This window comes from Rhinopithecus bieti, unplaced genomic scaffold (assembly GCF_001698545.2).
Source record: "Rhinopithecus bieti isolate Rb0 unplaced genomic scaffold, ASM169854v2 scaffold_35730, whole genome shotgun sequence".
Lineage (NCBI taxonomy): Eukaryota > Metazoa > Chordata > Mammalia > Primates > Cercopithecidae > Rhinopithecus > Rhinopithecus bieti.
This window is the reverse complement of record NW_016815070.1, coordinates 546071-571184: the sequence shown is the minus strand read 5'-3', so window position 1 is coordinate 571184 and position 25114 is coordinate 546071. Positions and strand designations below refer to the sequence as shown.

The 25114-nt window shown below is 41.1% G+C and overlaps 1 protein-coding gene across 2 annotated transcripts in view; it reads right to left on the bottom strand.

Moving 5' to 3' along the window:
• Positions 1 to 25114, bottom strand: part of CACNA2D3 (calcium voltage-gated channel auxiliary subunit alpha2delta 3) — a 753656-nt gene that overhangs the window by 237015 nt on the left and 491527 nt on the right. The window contains exon 12 of one of the 2 annotated variants that reach the window (XM_017852939.1): positions 20136 to 20153. The exons of the other annotated variant lie outside the window; for it this stretch is intronic. Coding sequence (XP_017708428.1) covers positions 20136 to 20153 — 18 coding nt within the window. The remainder of the gene's footprint in view (positions 1 to 20135; positions 20154 to 25114) is intronic. 2 annotated transcript variants of the gene reach the window in all.

Here is a 25114-nt window from a genome sequence, read left to right as displayed (position 1 = left end):
GGAAAACAAATAAAACAAAAACAAAATTAAATAATAACTTTATCATCTGACTTCTAAAATCATGATGAAGAAGGTCATCATTTCTCTTATAAGAATGGCCCTTGAGGACAGGCGTGGTGGCTCATGCCTGTAATCCCAGCACTTTGGGAGGCCAAGGCAGGAGGATCACGAGGTCAGGAGATGGAGACCATCCTGGCTAACATGGTGAAACCCCGTCTCTACTAAAAATACAAAAAATTAGCCAGGTGTGGTGGCAGGCGCCTGTAGTCCCAGCTACTAAGGAGGCTGGGGCAGGAGAATGGTGTGAACCTGGGAGATGGAGCTTACGGTGAGCCGAGATAGCACCACTGCACTCCAGCCTGGGCAACAGAGCAAGACTCCATCTCAAAAAAAATTAAAAAATAAAAATAAATAAATAAATAAATAACAAGAGTGGCCCTTGAAATACAGCATGTGATCCGTGTCTTTAAACCTCTGAATTGGGTTACAGACACATGGAGACACACCATTGCACCTGCTTTTCACACAGTGTTGGGAGATAGGCAGGAACCCCTACTCTGTCCCAAACAAATAGGGAAACAGAGTCTTGGAACATGGTAGGCTTTGGCCCAAGACAAATCTGGTTCTGAATCTCAGCTCTGAATCTTTCCTAACTGCACTAGAGAAGTCTCCACATGCTCATATGAAATAATGCCCACTATTCCCCAGCACTGTTGCCATGAAGACAAAACAGAAAACTGCCCAGCATGGTACCTGGCATATGGAAGTGCTCAAAGGATGCCAGCTTCTTTTCCCTGCCTCCAAGGTCACACAGCTAGTAAGTAGCAGAGTCCAAAATGAGATTAAGGCTGGAGGCACCGCTGACGGGCACCAAAATTGACCAGGCAAGTCCTTCTGGCTTCACAGGCTGTTCAAGCCCCCAAGTGAAGCAATCGGTGAACCAGAATCCACTATCTTCAACCTAGTGTGTTTTCTGATGTTTGGACACTTCTCTTCCATAGCTTTAGTTCCACAGAATAATCAGGTGTTGCTCCCTCAGTCTCCTTGGGAAGAGGCATTATAAAGAGAAGATCCTAAAATCTAAGCATCTGAAGCCCCCATTGACTGGCTGGTCACTTGAGTAAAGGTCATTAAACTCAGTCTTTCTTTTGCCTTGTTCTTCTAATAGATTATTAGAGCTGTGGGATGTCACTACTTACAGTGCAGTACCCAGGACGGCAGCACCTGTAGCACCTAAATGTTTGTTAGAAATAGTCTCAGGCCCTATACCAAACACTCTGAATGTGAATAATTATTTTAATGATTCGTATGTATATTAAAAATGCAAGAAGCATTGGTATAGGGCAATCCTTTCCACTTCATTTCTATCAATAATCATGACAGCTAAGAGAAGCTGGCAGGTGTTGGGAAAAAACTCCCAACAGGGGTGGAGGGGCCATGTTTTATTAGTTTTACATTGATATCAAGATAGGCCTATATTCCTCCATGACAAGTAAAACGAAGGAAGACTCTCCTGGTCTATCTAGGACTGGGAACTCATGGTGATATGGTTAATTTTATGTGTCAGCTTGGCTAGGCCATCATGCTCAGTGGTTTGAGCAACTATCAGTCTAGATTTTGCTAGGAAGGTGTTTTTTAGATGTGACTAACATTTTAATCAGTAGACTTTGAGTAAACAAGATTATCTTCCATAATGTGGGTGGGTCTCATCCAATCCATTGATGGCCTTAAAATAAAAGACAAGGCCCCCCTCAAAAGAAGGAATTCTCCCTGTAGACTGCCTTCAAACTCAAGAGTGCAACATAAACTCTTGTTGGAATTTCCAGCATGCCAGCCTGCCTGCCTTACAGATTTCAGACTTGCCAGCCCCACAACTGTGTAACCCAATTCCTTAAACTAAATTCTTCCCCACCCTATCTGTATAGCCTATCTCTAGCTCTATAGGATATCTCTAGAGAACCATGACTAATAATATACATACTAATCATGTAAGTGATTATTTTGGGCATCCTAATTTGGGTGTAAGAATATGTAAACAAAATTTAATTCATCAATATAACAACCAAAAAATATTAACTATGAGGTGATGCTGACTGTTAGTGTTGCCATGAACCAAGTCAACCAGTATATACAGTCTATAACAGTTTTGGGGAACATGGTTCTAACATCTTGCTTAAAATACTCAAAGCATACTATGGCCACCATTGGAAGCCTGCAAGGACATTTTCAAAGGCAGAACCAGCCCATGGTAAATAGTTCTCTTAGAATTAGAAGTCTTCCCATATTCTGACTCCTTGATTAATTGTTAATGCTATAAAGAAAACTGATTTGAGCTGATCCATAACCCTGGACAACTTCCACTTTGCAACTCAAATCAAATTTCAAGCAGTGCCAACATGTATCATGGATGAAATCAAAACATATCATTGACAATAATGAGAAATGAAGCCTTTTTCCTCCAACCAGTAAAAATCAGTTATAAATCACTAGTAATTGTCCTGGCACAAAGACAAGATTATGAGAAACTAACTTCAAAATATTAATCCAGAATATAGTATCAACTTCACTCAGGAGCTAATTCCAAATGTAATTACTGCATCATTACTTTAAACAAGAAACCCATAATATTGCATTTGTACTGAAATCATTCATTTGTAACCAGCCCCAGGTAAACAAAGGAAATGCAGTGAGTTCAGTCTGGCAACAGTTCACATATGGGCCAATGATCTCATGGACCTCTCCTAGGGGCAGTTCTGGCCCCAATTTGAATTGGCTTGGCCAGAACCCTCACCCGTAGGCTTTCCTATATATACCAGTTCATCATCATGGCAACAAGGGCTGGCAGGAACACAGAAATACCATTTGCAGAAAATTAAGACTCTCTTCTGTACCCACCAGCTCCATCATTCCCAGTCCCCACAGGTCTGGACTCTGTGAATCTTAAACATTTCCTGGAGAAACACATCAATTTGCAAGTTCATTTATACTGTAAGCACTTTATGATTGAAAGGCATTCTATACTCTTGCCGTAGGAAATAGCAGTCAATGGCAAGTTTTTTTTCTTTTTCCCAGACCACCAAGCAGAAGTTATGCACCCAACTATGGCCAGAAACCCTCGGTCTCCCAACACACTAGGGGGTCCCTGCTTTTCTGTGGCCCCCCAACCTGTAGCTGCTACTGAGGCAAGAGCACTGCTTATGACTCATACATCTGGCTTCCAAGAAAAATGCAGATGTAGAGTCAACATTCATTTTCCAAGGGATAGGAGCAGGAGATGGGGGTCACCATGGTCCATCTGGGCAAAATACCATTAACTCAAGTCCAAATGGGAATCTCAAAATGAACTGCTGTGCACTTACACTTGCCCAGGCTTTGAGCAGGCCTCCGAAATCTGTGGCTGCGGTGCTCTGTTGTATAATAAGTGTATATTATTCCATATCCTTCATTTTCCATGCTACATAATGGGGACCGTTTGAGTATCAAAGGAAATGATGAATAATAATACTGAACATCTGGTTTATAAAACCCAAACTTCTCAACAGATTGACTGCTTCCTGTCAGCTTCCCAAGTTAATCATGCATGTAGGCTCATATGAATATGCATTCAAACTCATGTGCAAGGTCCACGCGGCCATGCCAGGCCTACTCCTTAATGCTTGATTAGTTTCCCACTGATGGCATCAGTTGGCAACATGGCTAGCCCTAGGGCATGACCCTAGAGAGCATAACAACACAAGACTTGTGAATCCATCCATTTTGCTGCTGGCCTGGTCAACTTACTCATTGATTTCCTTAATAAACACTCCTTGAGCATCAGCTTTGTGCCAGGTTCCATGCCATGTGCTGGAAAGACAACTAGGAATAAGGTATGAGTCTTATCCCCAAGGAGCCTAGAGTCCGCCAGGGGAGAAAGAAAAGCTAACATGGCAGAGGAAGAACTGGCTGGGGATGGCATGCTGGCTCTCATTCGGCAAGCAGAGAGGCTCTCTTTTCCAGGTCTAGCATGAACTAAAGTGAAAATGCCTGGTGTTTATCAATATCTGTCAGGGTTTATATGACAGATTCAGAATGCTTCCTGAAAGCCAGTCTAACAAAAGCAGGAGAAAGTAGTCTGCCGCAGGGTGATTTCGTTCCATTGCTTTATGCTTAAGGATACTGGTAAATGGAACAATGCAGGGGTAGACATCTTGTAAACTGCCTGGCACCTTTCTTTTCCTTCTTCTGTAGGTGTCACCTGCTTCCTTTAGGAAAGTCGTCTTCATCCCCTCCAACCACAAGGTTTCTTAGCAGTCAAGCTCTCCTATCCTGAGTGTGGGGATGGACAGCCAACCCAAGCTGTGTTAACCAGAGCACTGCATGCACACAAGTGTGCACGCACACACTCTGTCTGAGCTGCACTGGTAAGTTTATTAATTAGGCATGCAGTTCAGGCTAGGCTACCTGAGATTTTTTTCTTTTTCCGACCTGCAGCAAACGGGAAAGACTCCCTACTCTCCTTTGTGAATGGCTATAAGAATGTCAGCTTGACAGCCATGTCCCCTTGCCACACAGAGAGGCGATGAGACTGAAAAAAACAAACCCACAGAGAGGAGGAGAGATGAATGTGTGTGTGTGTATGTGTGTGTGCGCGCGCGCGCACGCGCATGCTGTGTGTATGATGGAGAAGAGAGAGAGAAAGAGGGAGGGAGGAAAAAAAAGAGGGAAAGGGCGGGAGGGTACCCATCCCTGAATGCCTTCATTCCCAAGATCACTTCCACCAATGCCCTTTTCCATTATTTTGTTGCTTGAGCCAGTAAGTTTTCTCTTTTAGCTCCAATGAGCATGAAATGGATTTGTGACTCTTAGAAGTGCCAATTTGGGCCATAAATGACCTAGGCAGCTGTAGATACCCACTGAGGTGGTCCCAAGTGCCATGTACAATCCACACAAAGGAGAAATTTCTAAGGCCAAAAAGGTCAAAGGGAAAAGGGTACCAACATTCCCAAGATGGGTGGTTGCGTGTCTTTCCCACAAGGGAAGAAATTTAGGTACCTGCAAAGTACCCGAATACTGATGGTAATGACCACTCTTTATGATGGTACAAAAGACTACTGCCACTAGAATTTTATGTCAAGCCTTCACAATGAGTAGAAGTTTGGCTGCTTCCCCAGTGGATCCCCATGGTGGGTAGCAGTTGTGGCTATGTGCTTGCTGCCTGGGCAGCCTCCACCTTTGAAGGACAGCTGTTTGGGTTGCCTTGTTCATATCTCTATTCAGAGAAAGCTTGCCAGGGCTGGTTGCAGAAGCCTCTATTTCTCCTGCAGCTGGAAGCCTCTGGGGGTGAATGCCAAGCTGCAGAGAAAGCAGGCAAGCTGGACCTGGAAGGCATCTGAGCAAGCCAAGGACAGCACTCTTGGCAGCCCATTTGAGGACTGCCAGGTGGTTTTCAGTGGAGCCTCCTGCCAGATCTGCTCAGCCCTGGAGGCTTGGGCTTAAAGGGAAGGTTGTGCACAAATGGTGAACTCGGCTCAGATACAGGACTGGCTCCAAGTCAAGAACAAAAGCTAATCCACTAACTCTCATCAAATATCATATTTCTTCTATATTTTGCTCCTCTTACATTAGTGTTTTGCTTCATTAACATTGATCAACATATTGATTATGTTAGTAAATAATATAATGCATAATACTATAATACATAAATATTTTATATGTGTGTGTATAACTTGTGAGTACGCAGCTGTGTTTCTGCCGTCTTCCTTTCAACACCTGTGAGGAACCTCAACCTGTACTCTATGAAAAGACACTGCCACCATCTAGTGGCCGTCAGCGTAAATTGCCGGCATGAAGTCCTGGACGACAAAAAGCTGTTTCCAGAGTATGGACCTTACCAACAAAAACATATCTTAGGGGCCAGGCGCGGTGACTCACGCCTGTAATCTCAGCACTTTGGGAGGCCAAGGCGGGTGGATCACCTGAGGCTGGCAGTTTGAGACCAACTTGGCCAACGTGGGGAAAATCCGTCTCCACTAAAAATACAAAAATTAGCTGGGCATGGTGGTGGGGCACTCCTATAATTCCAGCTACTCTGGGAGGCTGAGGCAGAGGAACTGCTTCAGCCCAGGAGGTGACCGTTGCAGCAAGCCAAGATCGTGCCATTGTGCAACGCCTGGACGACAGAGTGAGACTCCATCTCAAAAACTAAAAAAAAGGTATTTAAATGCCAGCTGATGCCTTTACCTACCCAACTGAGGCAAAGGCTGGCTGTTATCAATAAGTAGGTCTGATAATAACATTTGCCTTGACAGAAAAGTAGTAGTTCTAAGAGGTGGAAAACACAGCTGTGCACATCTATAAATCAGATGAGACATTATGAAAAGAGAACCACTGATTCTTTAAGACACCCAGAATCTGGGCTGGGTGTAGTGGCTCACACCTGTAATCCCAGCACTTTGGGAGGCCAAGGCAGGTGGATCATGAGGTCAGGAGTTCAAGATCAGCCTGGCCAAGACAGTGAAACCCCATCTCTACTAAGAATACAAAAAATTAGACAGGCGTGGTGATGGGCACCTGTAATCCCAGGTACCCAGGATTCTAAGGCAGAGAACTGCTTGAACGCGGGAGGCAGAGGAATTGCTTGAACCTGGGAGGCAGAGGTTGCAGTGAGCCAATATCACGCCACTGCACTCCAACCTGGGCGACAGAGTGAACTCCGTCTCAAAAAAAAAAAAGTNGTATTTAAATGCCAGCTGATGCCTTTACCTACCCAACTGAGGCAAAGGCTGGCTGTTATCAATAAGTAGGTCTGATAATAACATTTGCCTTGACAGAAAAGTAGTAGTTCTAAGAGGTGGAAAAACACAGCTGTGCACATCTATAAATCAGATGAGACATTATGAAAAGAGAACCACTGATTCTTTAAGACACCCAGAATCTGGGCTGGGTGTAGTGGCTCACACCTGTAATCCCAGCACTTTGGGAGGCCAAGGCAGGTGGATCATGAGGTCAGGAGTTCAAGATCAGCCTGGCCAAGACAGTGAAACCCCATCTCTACTAAGAATACAAAAAATTAGACAGGCGTGGTGATGGGCACCTGTAATCCCAGGTACCCAGGATTCTAAGGCAGAGAACTGCTTGAACGCGGGAGGCAGAGGAATTGCTTGAACCTGGGAGGCAGAGGTTGCAGTGAGCCAATATCACGCCACTGCACTCCAACCTGGGCGACAGAGTGAAACTCCGTCTCAAAAAAAAAAAAAAAAAAAAAAAAAAGAAGAAGAAGAAGAAAAGATATGCAGAATCTGAGAATGTGACAGGCAAGCACAGCAAAGGAGAGGTTCTTTCACACCCACTTTCTCAAATGCAGCTTGAACAAAAGGGACACCAACTCCTTGGCACCTGTGCCTCTCCCCATGAGCTTAAGTTTATCAGTGACTTGGGAATTCTTAAGGGCCATTTTCTGGGTAGCACATAATAGGGTTAATAGGGTGAAGGTAGGAAGAAATGTCACCTATGTCCTGCGGTTTGCACACTCCATGGCAAGGAGAGAGGAAGACAACAGAAAACCATCAGAACAACTCTCTGTATGATTAGTTTGTGAGGACACCAGGGCGAAGAGCAGGGAAACGTACATCTGGAAAAGGGGATGTAAGCAGACTATGTGGCAATTTAGATACCTTCCCCAAACAAAACCTCTGCACCCTTCCCTCCTCCACCAGCCAAAAATGTCTTCTGTACCTAACCTTTCAATGGTCACCTACCTCCACCACTCCCAAATCTCCCACCCCCTTGCATCATCACAACATCTCTTACCCTCAACACTGGGCAGACATGTCAGGGAAAGAATCTAGTAAGATTGTGCTGGGCATGTTCAGGAGGATGTTTTCTCTGGAGACACACCCCCAGTAGAGATACAGACACCCGCTGGAGGAAGAACACAGGTGAAAATCCACTGAAATGTGGGGCAAGGAAATCCTATTCCATCTCATGCCTGGAAAGGGACCACAGTATTGATACTGCCTACTTTGCTAATATTAATATCATCTGACTCCGGCTGTGGATTTTACTCTCATATTCTTTAGATTTCCACTACTGTTAGTGATAATCTTGAGGTTTGCTGATTGTGAGAGGTTTAATTGAGAGACTTTACAATAAGAATAACAAACAAGAATAAGAAGTTAGTAAACCTTTCAAGTAACATGTCCTCTTGTTGTTCATTTGATTGTCTTGGTAAAATGTGTCACTAAATCCTTGAGAATACTACGTAAAAGATATTTTGCTTTTAGCCAAAACATTTTCCCTCTTACTGAATCATTATTCCTTGCATTTGAGATTTGGAGATTCTGTATTCTTCTATGAGATTTCACTGCATTTTAACTTGTTTAAATACAAAAGTAAACAGATTTCCTTCTTTGAACTTTAACTGCATCTTGTATGAGCTAAATTGTTGAATTTGTTTGTTCTCTTTCTCTTCTTAACAAACTGAAGACAACTTTGTGAATATAATGCTGGACAATCTTGGAACATCTATATGAGAATCTAAAAACAGTCCTCTTCTCATAAAATTGTTATTATTCAGGAACATTTTGATATTCTGTCCTTTTGTTCCAGTGATTCTAGGATATGTCATTAAGCAAGGAATATGTTTTATGAGTAAACATCTAGATAGAGGGAGGATACTGCCTTTGACCAGGAACATATATAAATAAAGCCATGGTCATGAAAATATCACTGATTAACATATCTGAAAGCTGTCTTAGAAACTACTTTGTTGGTTTATTTGGGTATAACCTGCTTATTTCAAGAATGCCCAGGACTAATGACAATGAAAATTATCATGAGGCATTGGATTTTGGTCAATATTTATGATGAGCCATGACACATAATTGACCCCCCATGGTGGCCAAATGTTCATATTTTCACAAACGTGGTTCAGACACCTCCAAATAGATGCCTGAAAACACAGGCAACTGTCAGAGCTTTGGGGCCCTAGGACAAAACCTTCTCCTTGTTTAAAGACCCCCTGAAATGCTGCTTCCTCCATAAAACCTTCCCTAAGTGGAAATGAGAACCAGATATTCTCAAACTTCACTACAAAGATAATCATATTTATTCTACAACCAAAGATACCATCTAGGACCAAAATTTGTGCAAACTATTAATGAAGCAAAGTCACTGAACACTGTGGCTGGAAGAAATACTGGGAATTGTGTAGAGCCTGTGAACTCCAAGGGCAGAAGCTGGGAAAGATTCCTCTTTTCATCCACAGCATTTAGCACAGAGCATGGTACACAAGACATGCTCAGCAAATGGTCCTTACATGAATTTATTCCAACACTATGCTTTAATTTATTTCATAAATGAGGCCCAGGGAGGAAAGAAGGCACAGAAAATCAGTACGGAATTCAGGCAAGACTCTGGGGTTAATGCTCCCTCTTTCACATTATACAGCCTCTCCTTGCTCATGGCTCCTTCACTGAATATCTTCATGTGTTTTGCCTATATCAATATGGTTGGACTGAGACTGTAAGGAAGTGCTGAGAAGCTGGTACACAATGTCCAGCTGATGTTACATCCATAAAGGAAAAGGACTTAAAAAAAAAAACACAGCTTAGTTGAACACTGCAATGTGCTTAGCAGCACGGAGAAGACAAAAAGTAACAAGCAAACGGAAGCAAACAGACCTGCATTAACATGCTGGAGAAGGTTACTCAAACTTGCTGAGTCATTTTTATTGATCTGTCCTTCCATCCTTCCTTCTGTCTATCCATCCACACGCCTACCTTTCCATATCCATTGCCAAATATCATTTGTCACTTGTTACCAAACATTGCTGTGAATGTTCTGCATCTACGTAGCCTTAAATTGAACCCTGACAAAGACCTTCCAAGTGCCTATGCACATTTTACAAGTGAAGGAGTTTAAAAGGCAAAGTACCTTGCTCCAGGTACAGAAAACAGCAGAATAGAGATCTGAGTCTTAGTCTACCTGATGTCAGAGCCCATGTAGTAACCACTCCACCCTCAGTCTCCTGTTTTGGGGTGCAAAGACAAATGCCATGTTTGGTCCTCAGGAGTTTAAAGTATAATAAAGGAGGTTGCAATCAAGCAAATCATCCTTTAAATAGGAAAAGTCCTTAGAGTTCTTAGAAGCATTAAGTGCATTATAGACATAAAGTGCCTAGCACTGTGCCTGGGACATCTGACAAGTGCAATTAATCTCATAAAGACCATTCCAGACTAGGCCAGAGAAACTCTTATACTTCTTTGAAATCCAAAGATTTGAACTTCATCTGTCTTCTGAACTGCATAAACAAAATAGGAAGACATGTTTCCTTTATCCCATGATCGAATATCTTGGTTTTAACAGTTAAATAATATGAAAGCAGTTGGTGGGGGTGGTTAATTATAATATTATGATCGTAAATATTAAAGGAGATTAGGAAGGATGCACATTGGGAAGGAAGTTGTTATAGAGGAATGGAGTCTGGGAAGGAGGGACAGATGCTTCAGAAGTACCCAGCCTGTAAATCATCTAATGTGTTCCAGGCCTGGGCAAATATGGATGGGTCCCATCCAAGCACACAGGGCTCATGATTCAGCAAGTGGTTCAATTTCGTGAGTCATTTCTGGAAAAAGAAAATCCATACCATGGCATTAGTCTTTGCTTGACATTTTCTACCTCATGAAACTTGGTTGGGTTTTCCAAAATCCTTCTAGTTAATTTGAAGGGATAAACATCTAACTTTTTGTTTTTTAACTTCTTGGTAGCACTGATGTACAGCATTGCACAACTGCTCCAGTTTACCCCAGAGGGTCATTTCAGTTGAATCCTTTGGCATGAGATGTCTGGCAGCACATCCGGAGCCATTCCTTCAGTTCTCATGGAAGTGGGCTACATTTGGGTTTGTAATGGATATATATCCATTAATTGGGGATGTGACCAGTGAATAACATGACTGGAAAAAGCATCAGGCAGTCGAACATGACCAGACCATTAAATATGTGGCTCAATTTACTAAGAAAAACTGAAAGGCAGTTTCTTCATTAAAATAATTAATTTTTTTAGTTTTAATGTGCACAAACAATACAGGTAGACAAATTTTGTCAGAAAATTAGATTTGTCAAAAAAATTTTGCCAAAAAGTAAAGAAAAGCTATGCATACGCATGCATGGTATGTGTGTTTTCTCTTGAGTAACTCATCATATTAATCTAGTATATCTTCCACACAGGAAATCCCTTCCTATGAGAACTAATAAAGTCAGATTAAAATCACTGATGATGATTTGACATTGATTTGATACAGACTTATTATATTTTATGTAGATTTGGTTTTCAAATTAGTAACTAAATTGTGTTGAATCTGATTTACCTCAGTGTTAAAATGGTGTTCTTGTGTCATCTTTCTCTAATGCAATCAGAAAATAAAATATGTTTATTTCCTGGGTTGCTTAACTCTTTATCTCATTAAGATACTGGCAGCTGTCCTTTAACTTGTTCTTTAGCTGGCCTCTTCCAATGCCTTGGCCGTAAGGTGTGGATTCATGCATTGTTGATTTCAGGAAACACCCCATGTGTCAAGTGATGGATACAGGTGTTCTAAATCTACCAAGAAATACGGAAGAGACCCCAAAATGAAAATCCAACTCATTGAGTTCAAGATCAACTTTGTGTCAATAAAAATGACCTACAGAATTGTATCTAGAAGCAAGGAAACAGAACACTGAGTGTCCTGTGATGTCCTCTTCAAGACCACCCAGGCTAAATATTGGTGATGCTGACATTAATATCATGGTATCCCAATTCAAAGGGCTTTATGAAATAACTTTTCTCAATCCTCTGCCTTCCCTTCTATGTAGAAGGAAGAAGAGTGTTTTTATATCTTTGGGGATGTAAGAATGACTGAGACGAAAACAACTTTTAATATTTCATTGTTTTTACTCAGATGTTTCCTTAACATTCAAAAGAAAAGGCAGTTTCATTGTAGCAATGTTGTGAGTAGAGTTTGTATTGTTTTAGCACCTTAAGAGAGTCATACTTTATAACTGTGCTTGATTTAAATAAATAGAAAAGACTCACATATTTAAATAAATGAGAAGTTTTGAAAGAAGACACTGGATTTCTAAGACACTAAAAATTAAGTCTGAAACTAGAAAGCATTGAGATGTAAGGAACTGTAAAATCAATTTTTGGTTTTCAACTTAACACCAAGTTCTTTTTGCCTATTTTTTAAAGAAACCATTTCTGCTTTTACTTTATCAAATGTGTCTGTATTAAACAAGGTGTAATGCTGCTAGCATTAATAATAATATTACTGCCCCTGCCATGGCCAACACTACCTCTCATTGAGCACGGGGTGTGGATGGATGGGCCCTGAGCAGGTGCTGTTCCTGTACTCTCAGGAAAATCCCACAAGGGACATGTCTGTACCCCAGTAAAACAAGAAAAACCAAGGCTCAGGACGATGGTATCCTGGTCCAAGGTTACCAATGAGAACTGACAGGTGGGGGCCTCCATTCCATGTCCAGCTGACTCAAGTTAGTCTTAAGAGCAATGGGCTTCTTTGCCTCACCTGTAGGAGTGGAATGCATCCCTTCTGCAATGATGAGTGCAATACCAGAGGTTACACAACTTGGTACAACAGTCCCCAAATAGCAAATTGGGCAGATGTCATTTTCACCCTGCTTCATTTTTTCCATTTTTAAACCAAGGTAGCCCTTCCCCCAACCAGAGGTGTGAGGAGGATAGGCAACACCTACCATTTGAGGCTTAGGTAGGGTGGGTGACCTCCATGGTTTAACCACACACCTGCCATTTTTTGTGGATTTTCCATGCTCAGATCAATGTCGCTCTAAGCATCTGACATGGACTGAGCCTTTGATTAAAGATTGGTAGAAAGATTGGTAGATCACCTTTGGTAGAAAATAAGGATTATTGATAAACAAAGGTACTTTTAGACTTGTCCCATGTAAGGCAACCTACTGTTTATAAACCTTTGTCCTTCTGATTATAGCTGTGTGTACCAAGAATCAATGCATGTTATGTATGTGTATTTTTACAACAGAGTTTGGGTTTCCCACTTTTTCATTTGTTTATTTCTTGGGAGAGCTGGGCTTAGCAGACAATTGTTAGGTTAACTCTTGGTAGTCTATTTCATTTAATGTATTTATGAGTAATACAATTAGTTCAGTACTACAAATATAATCATTTACTTATAAAAATAATACATGCTCATCATACAGAATTTGAAATATGCAAAAATGTATTAAGAAAACAAAATAAATATTTGTTATCCTACCACTAGGAAATAGCCACTATTAAGTATGGCTATGCATTTCTTTCCAATACAGTTTTGTACATCTGTTTGTACACACACAGGCACACACACAACAGGAGCATAATGTACATAAAATTTTACATTCTGATTTTAAAATAATGTATTTTCTCACATTATTAAATATCCTTTTGAACTATGATTTTGTTTACGGCTTCTTAATATTCTATCTTTTGGAAGTTCAGTGACTTTTTCAACCACTTTCTCATTTCAGGTATTTTAGCTCTTCTTTTCCTCATTACAAATAAAATTGCAAGTCACTGACCAATTTAGGCTAGATTCTGCAAAAGAGGGTTATTGAGTCAAAGGCTGAAAGTGTGCGAGTTATTGGCATGTAGTGGTAATGTTTTATTGAAGGCTTTTATCAATTTTCATGCATAAAAGTGTAAAAGCTAAAAAAACTTTTAAAAAAGTTAATAATAAAATGGAATCTTGTGTTTTACTTTGTTTTTTTTCCTGAATAATCAGGAAAATAGTATATAAAGCATAAAATAGTACATAAACACTACAAATGTTCAAATAAATTTGAAAATGGACTAAACCCTGATTTTTCCCTTCACACACAAGTAGACACACACTATGAGGTTGTTTGACATGAACAGATTATTTCTTTTCAATAAGAAATGCAAATAGCAGGCCAGGCACAGTGGCTCATACCTGAAATCCCAGCACTTTGGGAGGCTGAGGCGGGTCGATCACCTGAGGTTAGGAGATCAGCCTGGCCAACATGATGAAACTCTGTCTCTACTAAAAATATAAAAATTAACTGGGCGTGGCGACAGGTGCCTAAAATCCCAGCTACTCGGGAGGCTGAGGCAAGAGAATCACTTGAACCCGGGAGGCAGAGGTTGCAGCGAGCCGAGATCGCGCAATTGCACTCCAGCGCGGGTAATAAGATCAAATCTCTGTCTAAAAAAAAAAAAAAAGAAGAAAGAAAGAAATGCAAATAGCATCTTGCTTCCAAACGGAGCTCCATGGCCCCCCAGGAACCCACACATAGCTTCGGCTGGAGTGCCTATGTGCTGCCCTGCTGGCTATCCTGCCATTAGGAAGCCAAGCGCTTTGAATCTGAGGGTCTTGCATTCATTTATTTACGGTCTCAAGTGCAAAGTTGGACAGGGCCATGGAAAAGGGGTCAGCCAAGACTCACATGGGTACACTTGCAAAGTTCACCTCCTTCCTCAGCAGCAGAGCAGCCTGTCTGGGTTGCCCAGACACATTCATACAGAACCATGGCAGAAAACAAAATACTAAGTTATATAACCATTGTTAGCATTGAGCAATATGCCATCACTCAGATTTCCACAGAGCCTCTCATACTGACTATGGGAAAAGCTGAAGTGACTAGACTTGCTCTCTGGTTTCTAGCACCGTGGCTTTATTCACAAAATAGATCCAATAATTTAAACTGTAGCCCATTGTGCTGCTATCATTTTTCAGACTGTAAGTATATCAATCTTAACAGCCCCAGCTTGGGAATGCATATAAAAAGTACCTTACATGTTACTCTAAAATAGTAAATGATAAGGAGAAAAACAGGGTTTTCAAAACAAGACATAATAGTTTACATGCAAAGCAAAGTACAGGTGAAAGCAAATGAATCATAAACCAGAACCAAATGTAAACAGTTATCAGTTCTCAGTTTTGTACTTCATTTGCATCAATTTAGATGGTTATATAACTGTAATGAAACACTAAAATCACTAGACCTGCAGTTCTACAAAAACAGCAGCTTTGTAAAGTTTCAATTTTCTATTTTCAATGACAGTCAATTCAACTGTTCGGAGTATAGAAGTCAAATGAGGCAAAGAATGATAAATGATGCCTCGCAATTGCTGAAATCTGATTACCCTGAGATAAGAGCTATGCAAAATTCTACTTGTATAAATTTGTACCTAAGGAATGAGAAAGAGAGAGAGAGAGACAGAGGAAAGAAAGAAAGAAAGAAAGAAAGAAAGAAAGAAAGAAAGAAAGAAAGAAAGAAAGAAAGAAAGAAAGAAAGAAAGAAAGAAAGAAAGAGAAAGAAAGGCAGGCTCTAGAAAAATGAATGCTTCCATTTATTCCTTCAAAATATAATATAAACAAGGAAACAAAGAAAATGCAAATAGATTCAGGATGCCATTTGCACTCAGGGGAGAAATTAATAAAACAGTTCCATCCTGAAAGAAAGACCAAAATCGACCCCATTTAAGAAGCTAATTTATGCACTCCTGAGTCCTCATACAAGTTAAGCAGCACAGAATATCACAGCAGGCATAGAACAACAGATCTTGAACCCTGCTGTGTTTGTTCAAGGAGGCAAGTTAAGCTATTCCTAACAGGAAACAAAACACGCGGTCGGGCTATTAAATAGGGATCATTTTGCCATACTGCGCAGCCCTGAATGCATCAATTGCTGTTCCAAACAGGATTAGAGATGTGGTTTGCTTTAACTATGGTTTTGTGAAAAATGCTTATGCCTACTCAAAATTCTCAGGCTGATATTAACTAATATGGTGTCAGGAAAGACATAGAGCACCTAGGAAACCTTTAAGAAATGGTCTTTGGTAGATTCCGAAATTGTGTGGATGCAGCAGAAAATGAAGGGAAAGGGTACCAGGATCCGGACACATTCATCCACATAAATAGCCACATTTGGAATTCCCCGAGGAGTATTTTTGACTTTAAACATTCAAGGCCCACTCTACGTTGATTAAACCTACATTGATTAAATTAATCCTGCAGCGAATAACTGATGTTTAGCTCCTATAGACAGAACCTACGTGAAGAAAAATGCAGCTAGAAAAATCGACTACTTTGTTCAATAGTATTACCATTGAACATACATTTGTAAATGGCTTTGGGTAATTCCACTATGTTATTATCATAAAATCAGATCTCTTGGACATTTTTGTAGAAGTAAAGAAGAATTTTAAAAAGGCAGACATTTTTTACACATAGACCTCTCTTCACTGTTGAATTCAGGTACAATCAATCCACCAGAGAAACTGGTCCAATTTCTACTCAGAAGAATGAATTTGTGATGCCTTGAAAGTGCTGCATCTGTATTGCTACATTTTTTTTTAGTCAAAACTTCAGGACACTGCCTCCATATTTGGGAAAAATATTTAATATTTATCAGGTTCATCACCAGTTAGTGCCACTCCAATTTTATATCAAGGCTTGAAATTTATAGAGTCTAGGAATTATCTTGGAGATGCTTAGGAATCATAGAAAAAATAATATATATTTTTTCAAATTGTTGTTCTAAAACATTGTCATAAAGCACTAGAAGTGAAGTTTTGGAAGACCCTCAAAATATTAGAATCATGAAAACCATAACTTACAGACAACAGTCATTTAATGGCTGCTACACATAAGAGGGACACCCAAATGGGACATTTTTAGTTGCAGATCAGCCAAGAGATTAAAATAAGTATGTTTACAGAGACATAATTATTTAAAATATTTATAGAGAAAATAGTTGCAGATGATACAAAGTCAGATTCCAACAAAAACACAGCACAAATGCAGACACCATATGGTCCAATGTATGCACTCATGACCTCATGTGAAAAGTAGGCCAAAGCTGTAGCGGCTGGGGTGCCTCTCTTTCACCCCTGGAACAACAAACTCGGGGGTTTGGAAAGAGCTAATTGGAATCATGGCCACAGATGGGTGAAATCTATGGGTGATGTCAAAGGCATTAGGAAGAAACCTCTCAAAACAATCCTCCCTACATGTTTTTGCTTTGTTTGTATTTCAAGACCAATCTCCATTTCTTTCCGACTACATGAAGAAGGTGCAGTTAGTTCAAGCACAGAGTTTTGTTGTTGTTGTTTTGAGGTGGAGTCTCACCCTGTCACCAGGCTGGAGTGCAATGGCGTGATCTTGGCTCACTGCAACCTCCGCCTCCCAGGTTCAAGCAATTCTCCTGCCTCAGCCTCTCGAGTAGCTGGAACTATAGGTGCGTGCCACCACGCCCAGCTAATTTGTGTATTTTTAGTAGAGATGGGGTTTCACCATGTTGGCCAGGATGGTCTCGATCTCCTGACCTCGTGATACACCTGCCTCAACCTCCCAAAGTGCTAGGATTACAGGTGTGAGCCACCGTGCCTGGCCCAACCACAGAGTTTCTAATGAAATGGGGGTAGCACCCATACCTGCTGGGCTCTTTTGCCCTCTCCCAGTTATTCATTAGGCTTGAGTCAGAATCACAAAACACTGGGCAGAGGTCCCAGACCACCCCTCACATATGACTGTTCTCTTGATGTGCTCTGAAGCACCAGGGGTCAAGTTAAGTCAAGTGGTAATGAGAACTCTACATTTTGAGGGTCTAGCATATGCTAGGCTCTGTGCAAGGAACAGGTAAGAGAAGTAACTTTCAAAACAAAAGTGGAAAGTTAGTTTATCATTCTCCTTAAATAAATAAAAACATGTAGGCTTAGAGAGGTTAAGTAACTCACCCACGGTAACAAGTGGATGAAGGCTAAAAGGGAACCACCACATTCCTTTGCTGGTCAAGCAGCAAGACAGTAAATCTAAGGAAAGTTGACACTTGCAAGAACCTCATTCTTCCAGCAAAGGCCTCTGCAAGTGTCACTGAGGTAATACTGGGGAAGGGGTGGGAAGGAGAGCTGGGGGCAGGGATGCTAGTACAACACCAGGTGGAGACTTGCAGGCTTCGGGAGGATGCCTTCAACCTGTGGTGCACCTCTCCCTCAACTCCTCTTACCCTCCAGTCTAGATACCTGAGGTTTATTTTCAAACTCCTTCTTCAAAGAGCTGAATTTCCCAGAAACTACCCCCAAAGGGTGCTGAAACCATGTCGCATAGATCTCTTAATATTTTGTAAGGTAGCCTTTCTCTATTTTAACAGAAAAAAGACAATTTCTAGCCATGATAGGAAAAGAAGGCAAAGCTATTCCTTTTCACACAGGGCTACACAACAAGTCCCTTGGGATGTCTGACATCATTCGAAGACAGGAAAAAAAAATTAGAAGCCAGCTGAGTCATCTTCCTTGACTCTGGACTTTATATGACCACAACAAAATGTTCCATTTTGCAGGGCATATGATGTGAGTCAATACATGATGATAGAAGAAGCTAATGCAATGAAGTAACTGCTACTGAATAATTACATAGCCCAGCAACACTTGTTCTTCTATATTCTGTGTTGCTTTGTTTTGAACTTCGTTTTAAAATTCTATGGCTGGCTGGGCACGGTGGTTCATGCCTGTAATCCCAGCATTTCGAGGCTGAGGCGGGCAGATCACCTGAGGTCAGGAGTTCAAGATCAGCCTAGCCAACATGGCGAAACCCTGTCTCTACTAAAAATACAAAAATAAGCCATGTGCGGTGGTGCATGTCTGTAGTCCCAGCTATTCGGGAGGCTGAGAAAGGAGAATTGCTTGAACTCGGGAGGTGGAGGTTGCAGTGAGCCGAGATCGCACCATTGCACTCCAGCCTGCATGACACAGCGAGACTCTGTCTCAAAAACTAAAATAAAATAAAATAAAATTCTATGGCTGATGGCACCTCCAATTCATGAAGTTTTTCTGTAACAGGAATACTTTGTATATGCACTGGTGGAAATTTGATGAATAAATGTCAGTAAGTGGAAGCTGGTCCATTTTTAGGCACAGAATTTGTGAAGTGTCTCTGTCAAAAAAATTCAAATGTAGGTAATTAAGAAAGCATGTCCTATCAAAGACATTGAGCCTTCCAAACAATCTGAAATTCTGACCATTTATTTACCCTGGAAGCTGTTGTGAGCCTTGAATACTTTAACTTTTAATGAAGTGTTCAGTTCTTTTTTGATGGCATTGAAGTGTAATCAAACATTACCACAAGCCAAGTCACACACTAGCATGTCTTGCCTTGTTTAAATACCTCAAATATATTTGAGTAATTGTGTAATGATTTCTAGGCCTCTGGTTGTCCATATGGTCTGAACAGACTGTCTTTAGTAGAACAGTTGTGCTCTCTCTCAATGAGAAGGAACCAAATCATCTTTGCTCTAAACTGGAGAGCTTAGGAGATGCTGTTTAAATTTCAGGGTGACGTCCTACCTTAACTCTTGAAACACAACATCTGGCCCCCAGAAATTGCTGTCTTCCAGAAGTCTTGCTTATGTTTGTGAAACACACAAGAACAATGCAGCAGGCACTGAGTGACATATTTTATGACATAAATGTCCTTAGGATATGATGACATGCTATGAGGGTGACACAGCAAAGCCATCCCTGCAACCACATGGAGTCTTTCTGGACAGAGAACATTCTAGATGGTGGAACTAGATCATCTCAGACAATGAGGACCAGTGAAAGGGTCTGGCCATTGGCAAGAAATTCGCTCTTATGGTCTCTGGGATGATGAGGCCAGCAAAGGAGCTGCTGATTTTTACAATTAATAAAATCCAAGAAGAGTTTTCAGAGATTTGGCTTAGGAGCCCCGAATTTAAACTTGGTTACCATGCCTTACAAATTACTCACATTATTTGTGTCCCTAAAAATTATCTCAGAGAAGGCCTGGAATGCTATGTTGGAAGGAATGCACCAAACTTATTATTGACCTATTATTTGATAATTCTTAGAGAAACAGTTGGGCATGGATTCACCTCCCAATCACTGGCCACCATAGGGTCCTTTGGAGGGACTAACTCAGCAAAGGAGCAGTGGACAACTGAGTCTGCTGGCCTCTCTGTTCCTGCCCAACTTCAGGTTTCTGAAGCTGTGGAAGAAAACCATTTCACTGGTCATTAACAGTGCCAAATGTACAACACCATGGAGGCATGCACGACTCGTGAGTTCTGGGGGTGACTGGAATGTGACAGAAGAGAATTTACCTTTTGTGCCTGAGGGAGCTGAAGGGGGAAAACAAAACAAAACAAAAAAGAAAAAAGTTGATCATTATACAAGTAATTAAGATTAATGGTAAAACTTCATTTTGTTGCCATTTGCAAATGGAGAAACCAAAATGGGGAGATGAGTGTAATAGAGCTAAAGCAAGTTATTTTTCAAAACAAAACTACAGTGCTGATTATTTGACCTGCTTTCTGAATTTGTGGTATCAACAGTTAATCTATGAGCTTTCCAGCATGTGTTTTGGGAATCACCACACCCAAAGCAGCTGATAAGTTCCTATAAAGCTGGAACCAAGGCTCTTCTATCCAATAATCCAAAGGGCACAATTCCATGACCTAGTTCCTTCTTCCTTTGACCAGCAGTTTTCAACTGGACGAGGGCTATCTGGAGACATTTGGGGTGGTCACAACTACGGGGTGAAAGGGAAGGGAGCGAGAGCTGTTGGCCTCTAGAGGGTAGAGGCCAAGGGATACTGTGGAACATCTTACAATGCACAAGACAGTCCCCAACAAAAAGAAATTGCCCAGGCCATATATCCATAGTGCCAAAGTTGAGAAACCCTGCTGTATATAAAGGTAAGACTGTTAGAGAAATGCTTGTTTTTAAAGTTAATTTTTCTTGCTTTGTAGCACATTAACTGTTCCCTTTATTGGTAGTTAAGGAAGTATGCACAAGCATTTGTGCATTTAAAGTAAAGCTGATGTTCTAAGAACAAGGAAAAGGCAGTCAGTCAATCCATAAAGTAAGACATAACAGCTTTCCCAGTGGCACAGGCAAGGAACTGAAATTAATAGGTATGTGGAAAAAGATGAACAATTACGAGACATATTTGTCTATATTTCTGTGTTGAGAGTATTAGGCTACGGTTTAACGCCACAGTATTATGACTGCCATTATAGCATGCAGTGTTTTTGAAAAGCATTTTTCTAATCTGGAATGGAATTAACATTATCCATGTATTAAATACTCAATCTAAGAATTACATCATTACCAAGATTTATTTTTCATCATAGGGACTAACATTTATCAAGTATGAACTTGTCACCAGGCACTTTGTTACGTCCTTGTATTATCCCATTAAATCACAGCAACCTAATGCTAGGTATCCCTATTTTACAGAGGAAAACTAAAATGGAACTTAAAGGTTAAGTACTTATACAATGTCCCATAGATAAACAATTACAGGACTGTGCTGCCCGACTTTAGAACGGACAAATTCAACTCAATTCACACATAAATAAAGACCCCAAACACTTGGGAATTGTGATAGTAAATTTGCTCTCTGTCTCTCTAGAGCTTATGACATCAGAAGTGCTAGAAAATACAAAGCAACTAAATCAGACATCTTAAGGTCTCCACTTGAATCATCAGACTTTCCCATTCTTTTTACTCTGGGAAGAATGCTTTCTCTTCTGATACACGAAGAACAGGGCTCTCTTAAACTTGTCCTAAACCCCTGCCCCTATGGATGGAGCCCACAAAGAGCAGAACCAAACAAACAAGATATTTTGGATCTCAGAGATGTCTCCAAAATGGTATTGAGAATGTCTATGAAAAGCAGATTCCAACTTCTCCAACACTCAATTTCCAACACTTTTATCTTACACAGGTCTCCCAATTTAAGAAGACAGAAATACGAGGATGTTTTCCTGATTCATTCCTCCTAGTTAAGGCTGAATTATTCAAAAAGGAAGCTCATGAGCTCCTCCAGTGCTTTTCAAGAGTTCAGAAAAAAATGGACCACGAGGTGAGAAACTGAGTTTAAAATGAGGAATCGCTTTAAAAAAAGATTCTCAAATATTAAACATCTTTTCACACAACAGAAAAGAAACCTTGGATACATGAACATTGGGGAAGGAAAAATGTATATTTTCTTAGGAAAGTGTTTGTGCTGAATCACAGCTATGTCCTGTGAAAGCAAGGGGCCATGAGTATGACAAATGTTTGATGGAGTGCAAAATAAATACCAAAGTGAAGCCCTGCACAAACTGCTGGACTTTGCAGGCCTCTTTGACAGGAGAGCTGCCCTTTCTTTCTCTCTCTCTCTCTCTCAATTTTATCTTTGTTGAGCAGGAAACACCTCTTTTTGATTCATCCATTTAAGCACATGGGAAGAAATCCTGGGAAGGAAAATGACAGACCAGGTCTTTGTGGTGATGTCCTTAGTTTAAGACTGCCCTCAACCTCCCCGCAAAACATGTATTTTCCTCAAGCAATAACATAGGAGAACAAAGAGCAACTTTACATGCCTTCCAGCCTGTGGCCAGTGTGCTTGTCTGTAACTTGGATGATGGAGAGAGGGCTGGGGAATGGCCAGGTCTTGGATGGCTGCTAGGTTTTGCCTCAAGAACCAGCTCTGACTAATTAGCAATGGCTAGATGAAAGGCTATGTTGAGAAGGATCCTGAAGTCATGCCTGAGTTTCATTGGAAAGAATTTTATCACTGGCCAGGTGCAGTGGCTTATGCCTGTAATCCCAGTACTTTGGGAAGTCAAGGTGGGCAGATTGCTTGAGTCCAGGAGTTTGAGACCAGCCTAGGCAACATAGTAAAACTCCATCTCTACAAAAAATACAAAAAAATTAGCTGAGAATGGTGGCACATGCCTGTAGTCCCAGCTACTCAGAAGGCTGAGGTGGGGGGAATCACCTGAGCCCAGGATGTTGAGGCTGCAGTGAGCCCTGATAGTGCTACTGCACTCCAGCCTGGGCAACAGAGTGAGATCCTGTCTCAAAAAGAGAAAAAGAAAGAAAGAAAGAAAAGGAAGAAAGAAAGAAAGAAAGAAGGAAAGAAGGAAAGAAGGAAGGAAGGAAGGAAGGAAGGAAGGAAAGAAGGAAAGAAGGAAAGAAGGAAGGAAGGAAGGAAGGAAGGAAAGAAAGAAAGAAAGAAAAGAAAGAAAAGAAAGAAAAGAAAGAAAAGAAAGAAAAGAAAGAAAAGAAAGAAAAGAAAGAAAAGAAAGAAAGAAAGAAAGAAAGAAAGAAAGAATATTATAACCAGATAGCAGCATTTGCTATAAATAAGAAATGGCAAAACATTTCCTGCGCTTTTTCTCTATAGTTCTGAGCACAACTCTAGTGACTATGCAATTTTTTTCATGTCATGCCCTTCTATCCTGCTAGGTCACAAACTCCAAGAGGGCAGAGAAGGCATCTTCCCCATACGTATGTGTGAAGTCCTCTAACCTGTAACTGGTACTTTCCTTGTTAAATAAGCTACCTTATTACTAGGATAAGCCCAGAGTTGATGCCAAGGAAAGATAATCGGGGTAACTGCCTTGAATCTTTGAATCAACACCCCACCACCATCATGTTAATCACCCAAGCTGATGGCCTTCAAGAGAAAACTATATCTGCTAGAGGAACAGATTTGAAACTTACATTCCCACATGCCTGGTGTAGGTGTCTGTCTACGAGTGACTGTCTCAGTGACTCCTGGATATGCATAAAACCAGCCTGGGCACTTCTTATCATCATGAGGCCCCAGCTGAGGTGACATCTCTTCCTCAACACACGGGGGAGATGTTTTCTTCTTCAAAGCCACCTTGTCACAGGCATTACCAACCAGGCTCTGCCTTGCTGGGTCTATTTCCTCATTTACTCCATGAGGGGTCTGGACAGGCAGCATTGGGTTCCTTCCTGGCCCACAATGCAGATTGTAAGATTCTCTGTATAACTGAATACATCCTCAAGTCATTTTTCCAAAAGAAGGATAAAGAAAAAAGTTGTAGTGTGCTGTGTGGGTTTACACACTCCTAAGGAAAAGCTGGGTGCGGGATACATTTCAGGTGACACTTCACATTCAAACACGCAGAGTGTGTATTCAGAAGGGAATGAAGGAGAGGAAATGATGAAGATAAAGGTGACAGCAGTAACAGAAATACTCACTGTTGATTGGATTTTTTCCTTAAACCAGGTACCTGGTTAAATGCTTGATCAGTTTTAGCTCTTTTGCTTTTTGTAGTGAATCTCGGGATTAGATATTTGTATCTTCTCAGTTTATAGGTAAGGAAACAGACAATATTTAGAATGGTGAAGTATCTAACCAAGGTCACCTAGTCAGGAAATGTTCCTGTTGAAAGTTAAGGACAAGGCTCTGTGTGGACCCACATCTGCCCCAACCAGTGCTACTTCTCACACGACCACACAGTAGCAGCACAAACCCACACCCCCACAGGACTTGGGGACCTCATGGGCCATTCCATCTGGGCAACCCACAAAGGAAAGCAGGGATGAAAAATCCTGGCACCATTCCTTATGGAAGAGTCTGGATGGAGGACAGAGAGAACCCAGCCACCATGGTTTTCAACATGTGGTGTATCAGGTGAATGGTACAGCACGAAGATTGTCCATGCCCTCTCCGGTCACATACATTTGTTCTGTCCTCTCATCCTGGAACTCTTCCTAAGACTCCTCTCCACTTGCCTGGCAAACACCTATTTCTCTGGTCAGTTTTCTGTGTCTCAAAAAAGACTTGTTTACCCTCTCTTGTCATATGCTCTTTTCGCAGGCCTTCATAGTACCACATACCTGCAATTGGTAGCAAAGTTATTGCCATGCTGCTTTTCTTTTTTGGTACCAGAAACCCCAATTTTAGCCAAGCTCAGCTAAATGACTCTATTAAAGATAGGGGCGGTTAAGTGGGTTCGGTCATGGCCAATGAGATATGCATGGATGTGGCTCTTCCAGATGGTGTCTTTAAAAGGACTCCCTCCATCCTGCTGCCAAGAAGGTGGATGTGATGGCTAGAGCTCTAGCAGTCATTCTGGCCTATGAGGTTATCTTAAGGCTGACAGTAATGCACTAGGACATTGAGGACAGCAGTAATGACAGGTGATTATGATAGCTGTGACATGCTATCCACCATTCGAAGTGCTTTACCTATATTAACTTATTGAAAACTCACAGTAATCTTATTAGGTAAGTTCTATTATTACTCTAATTCTGCAGATGTTCAAACTACAAG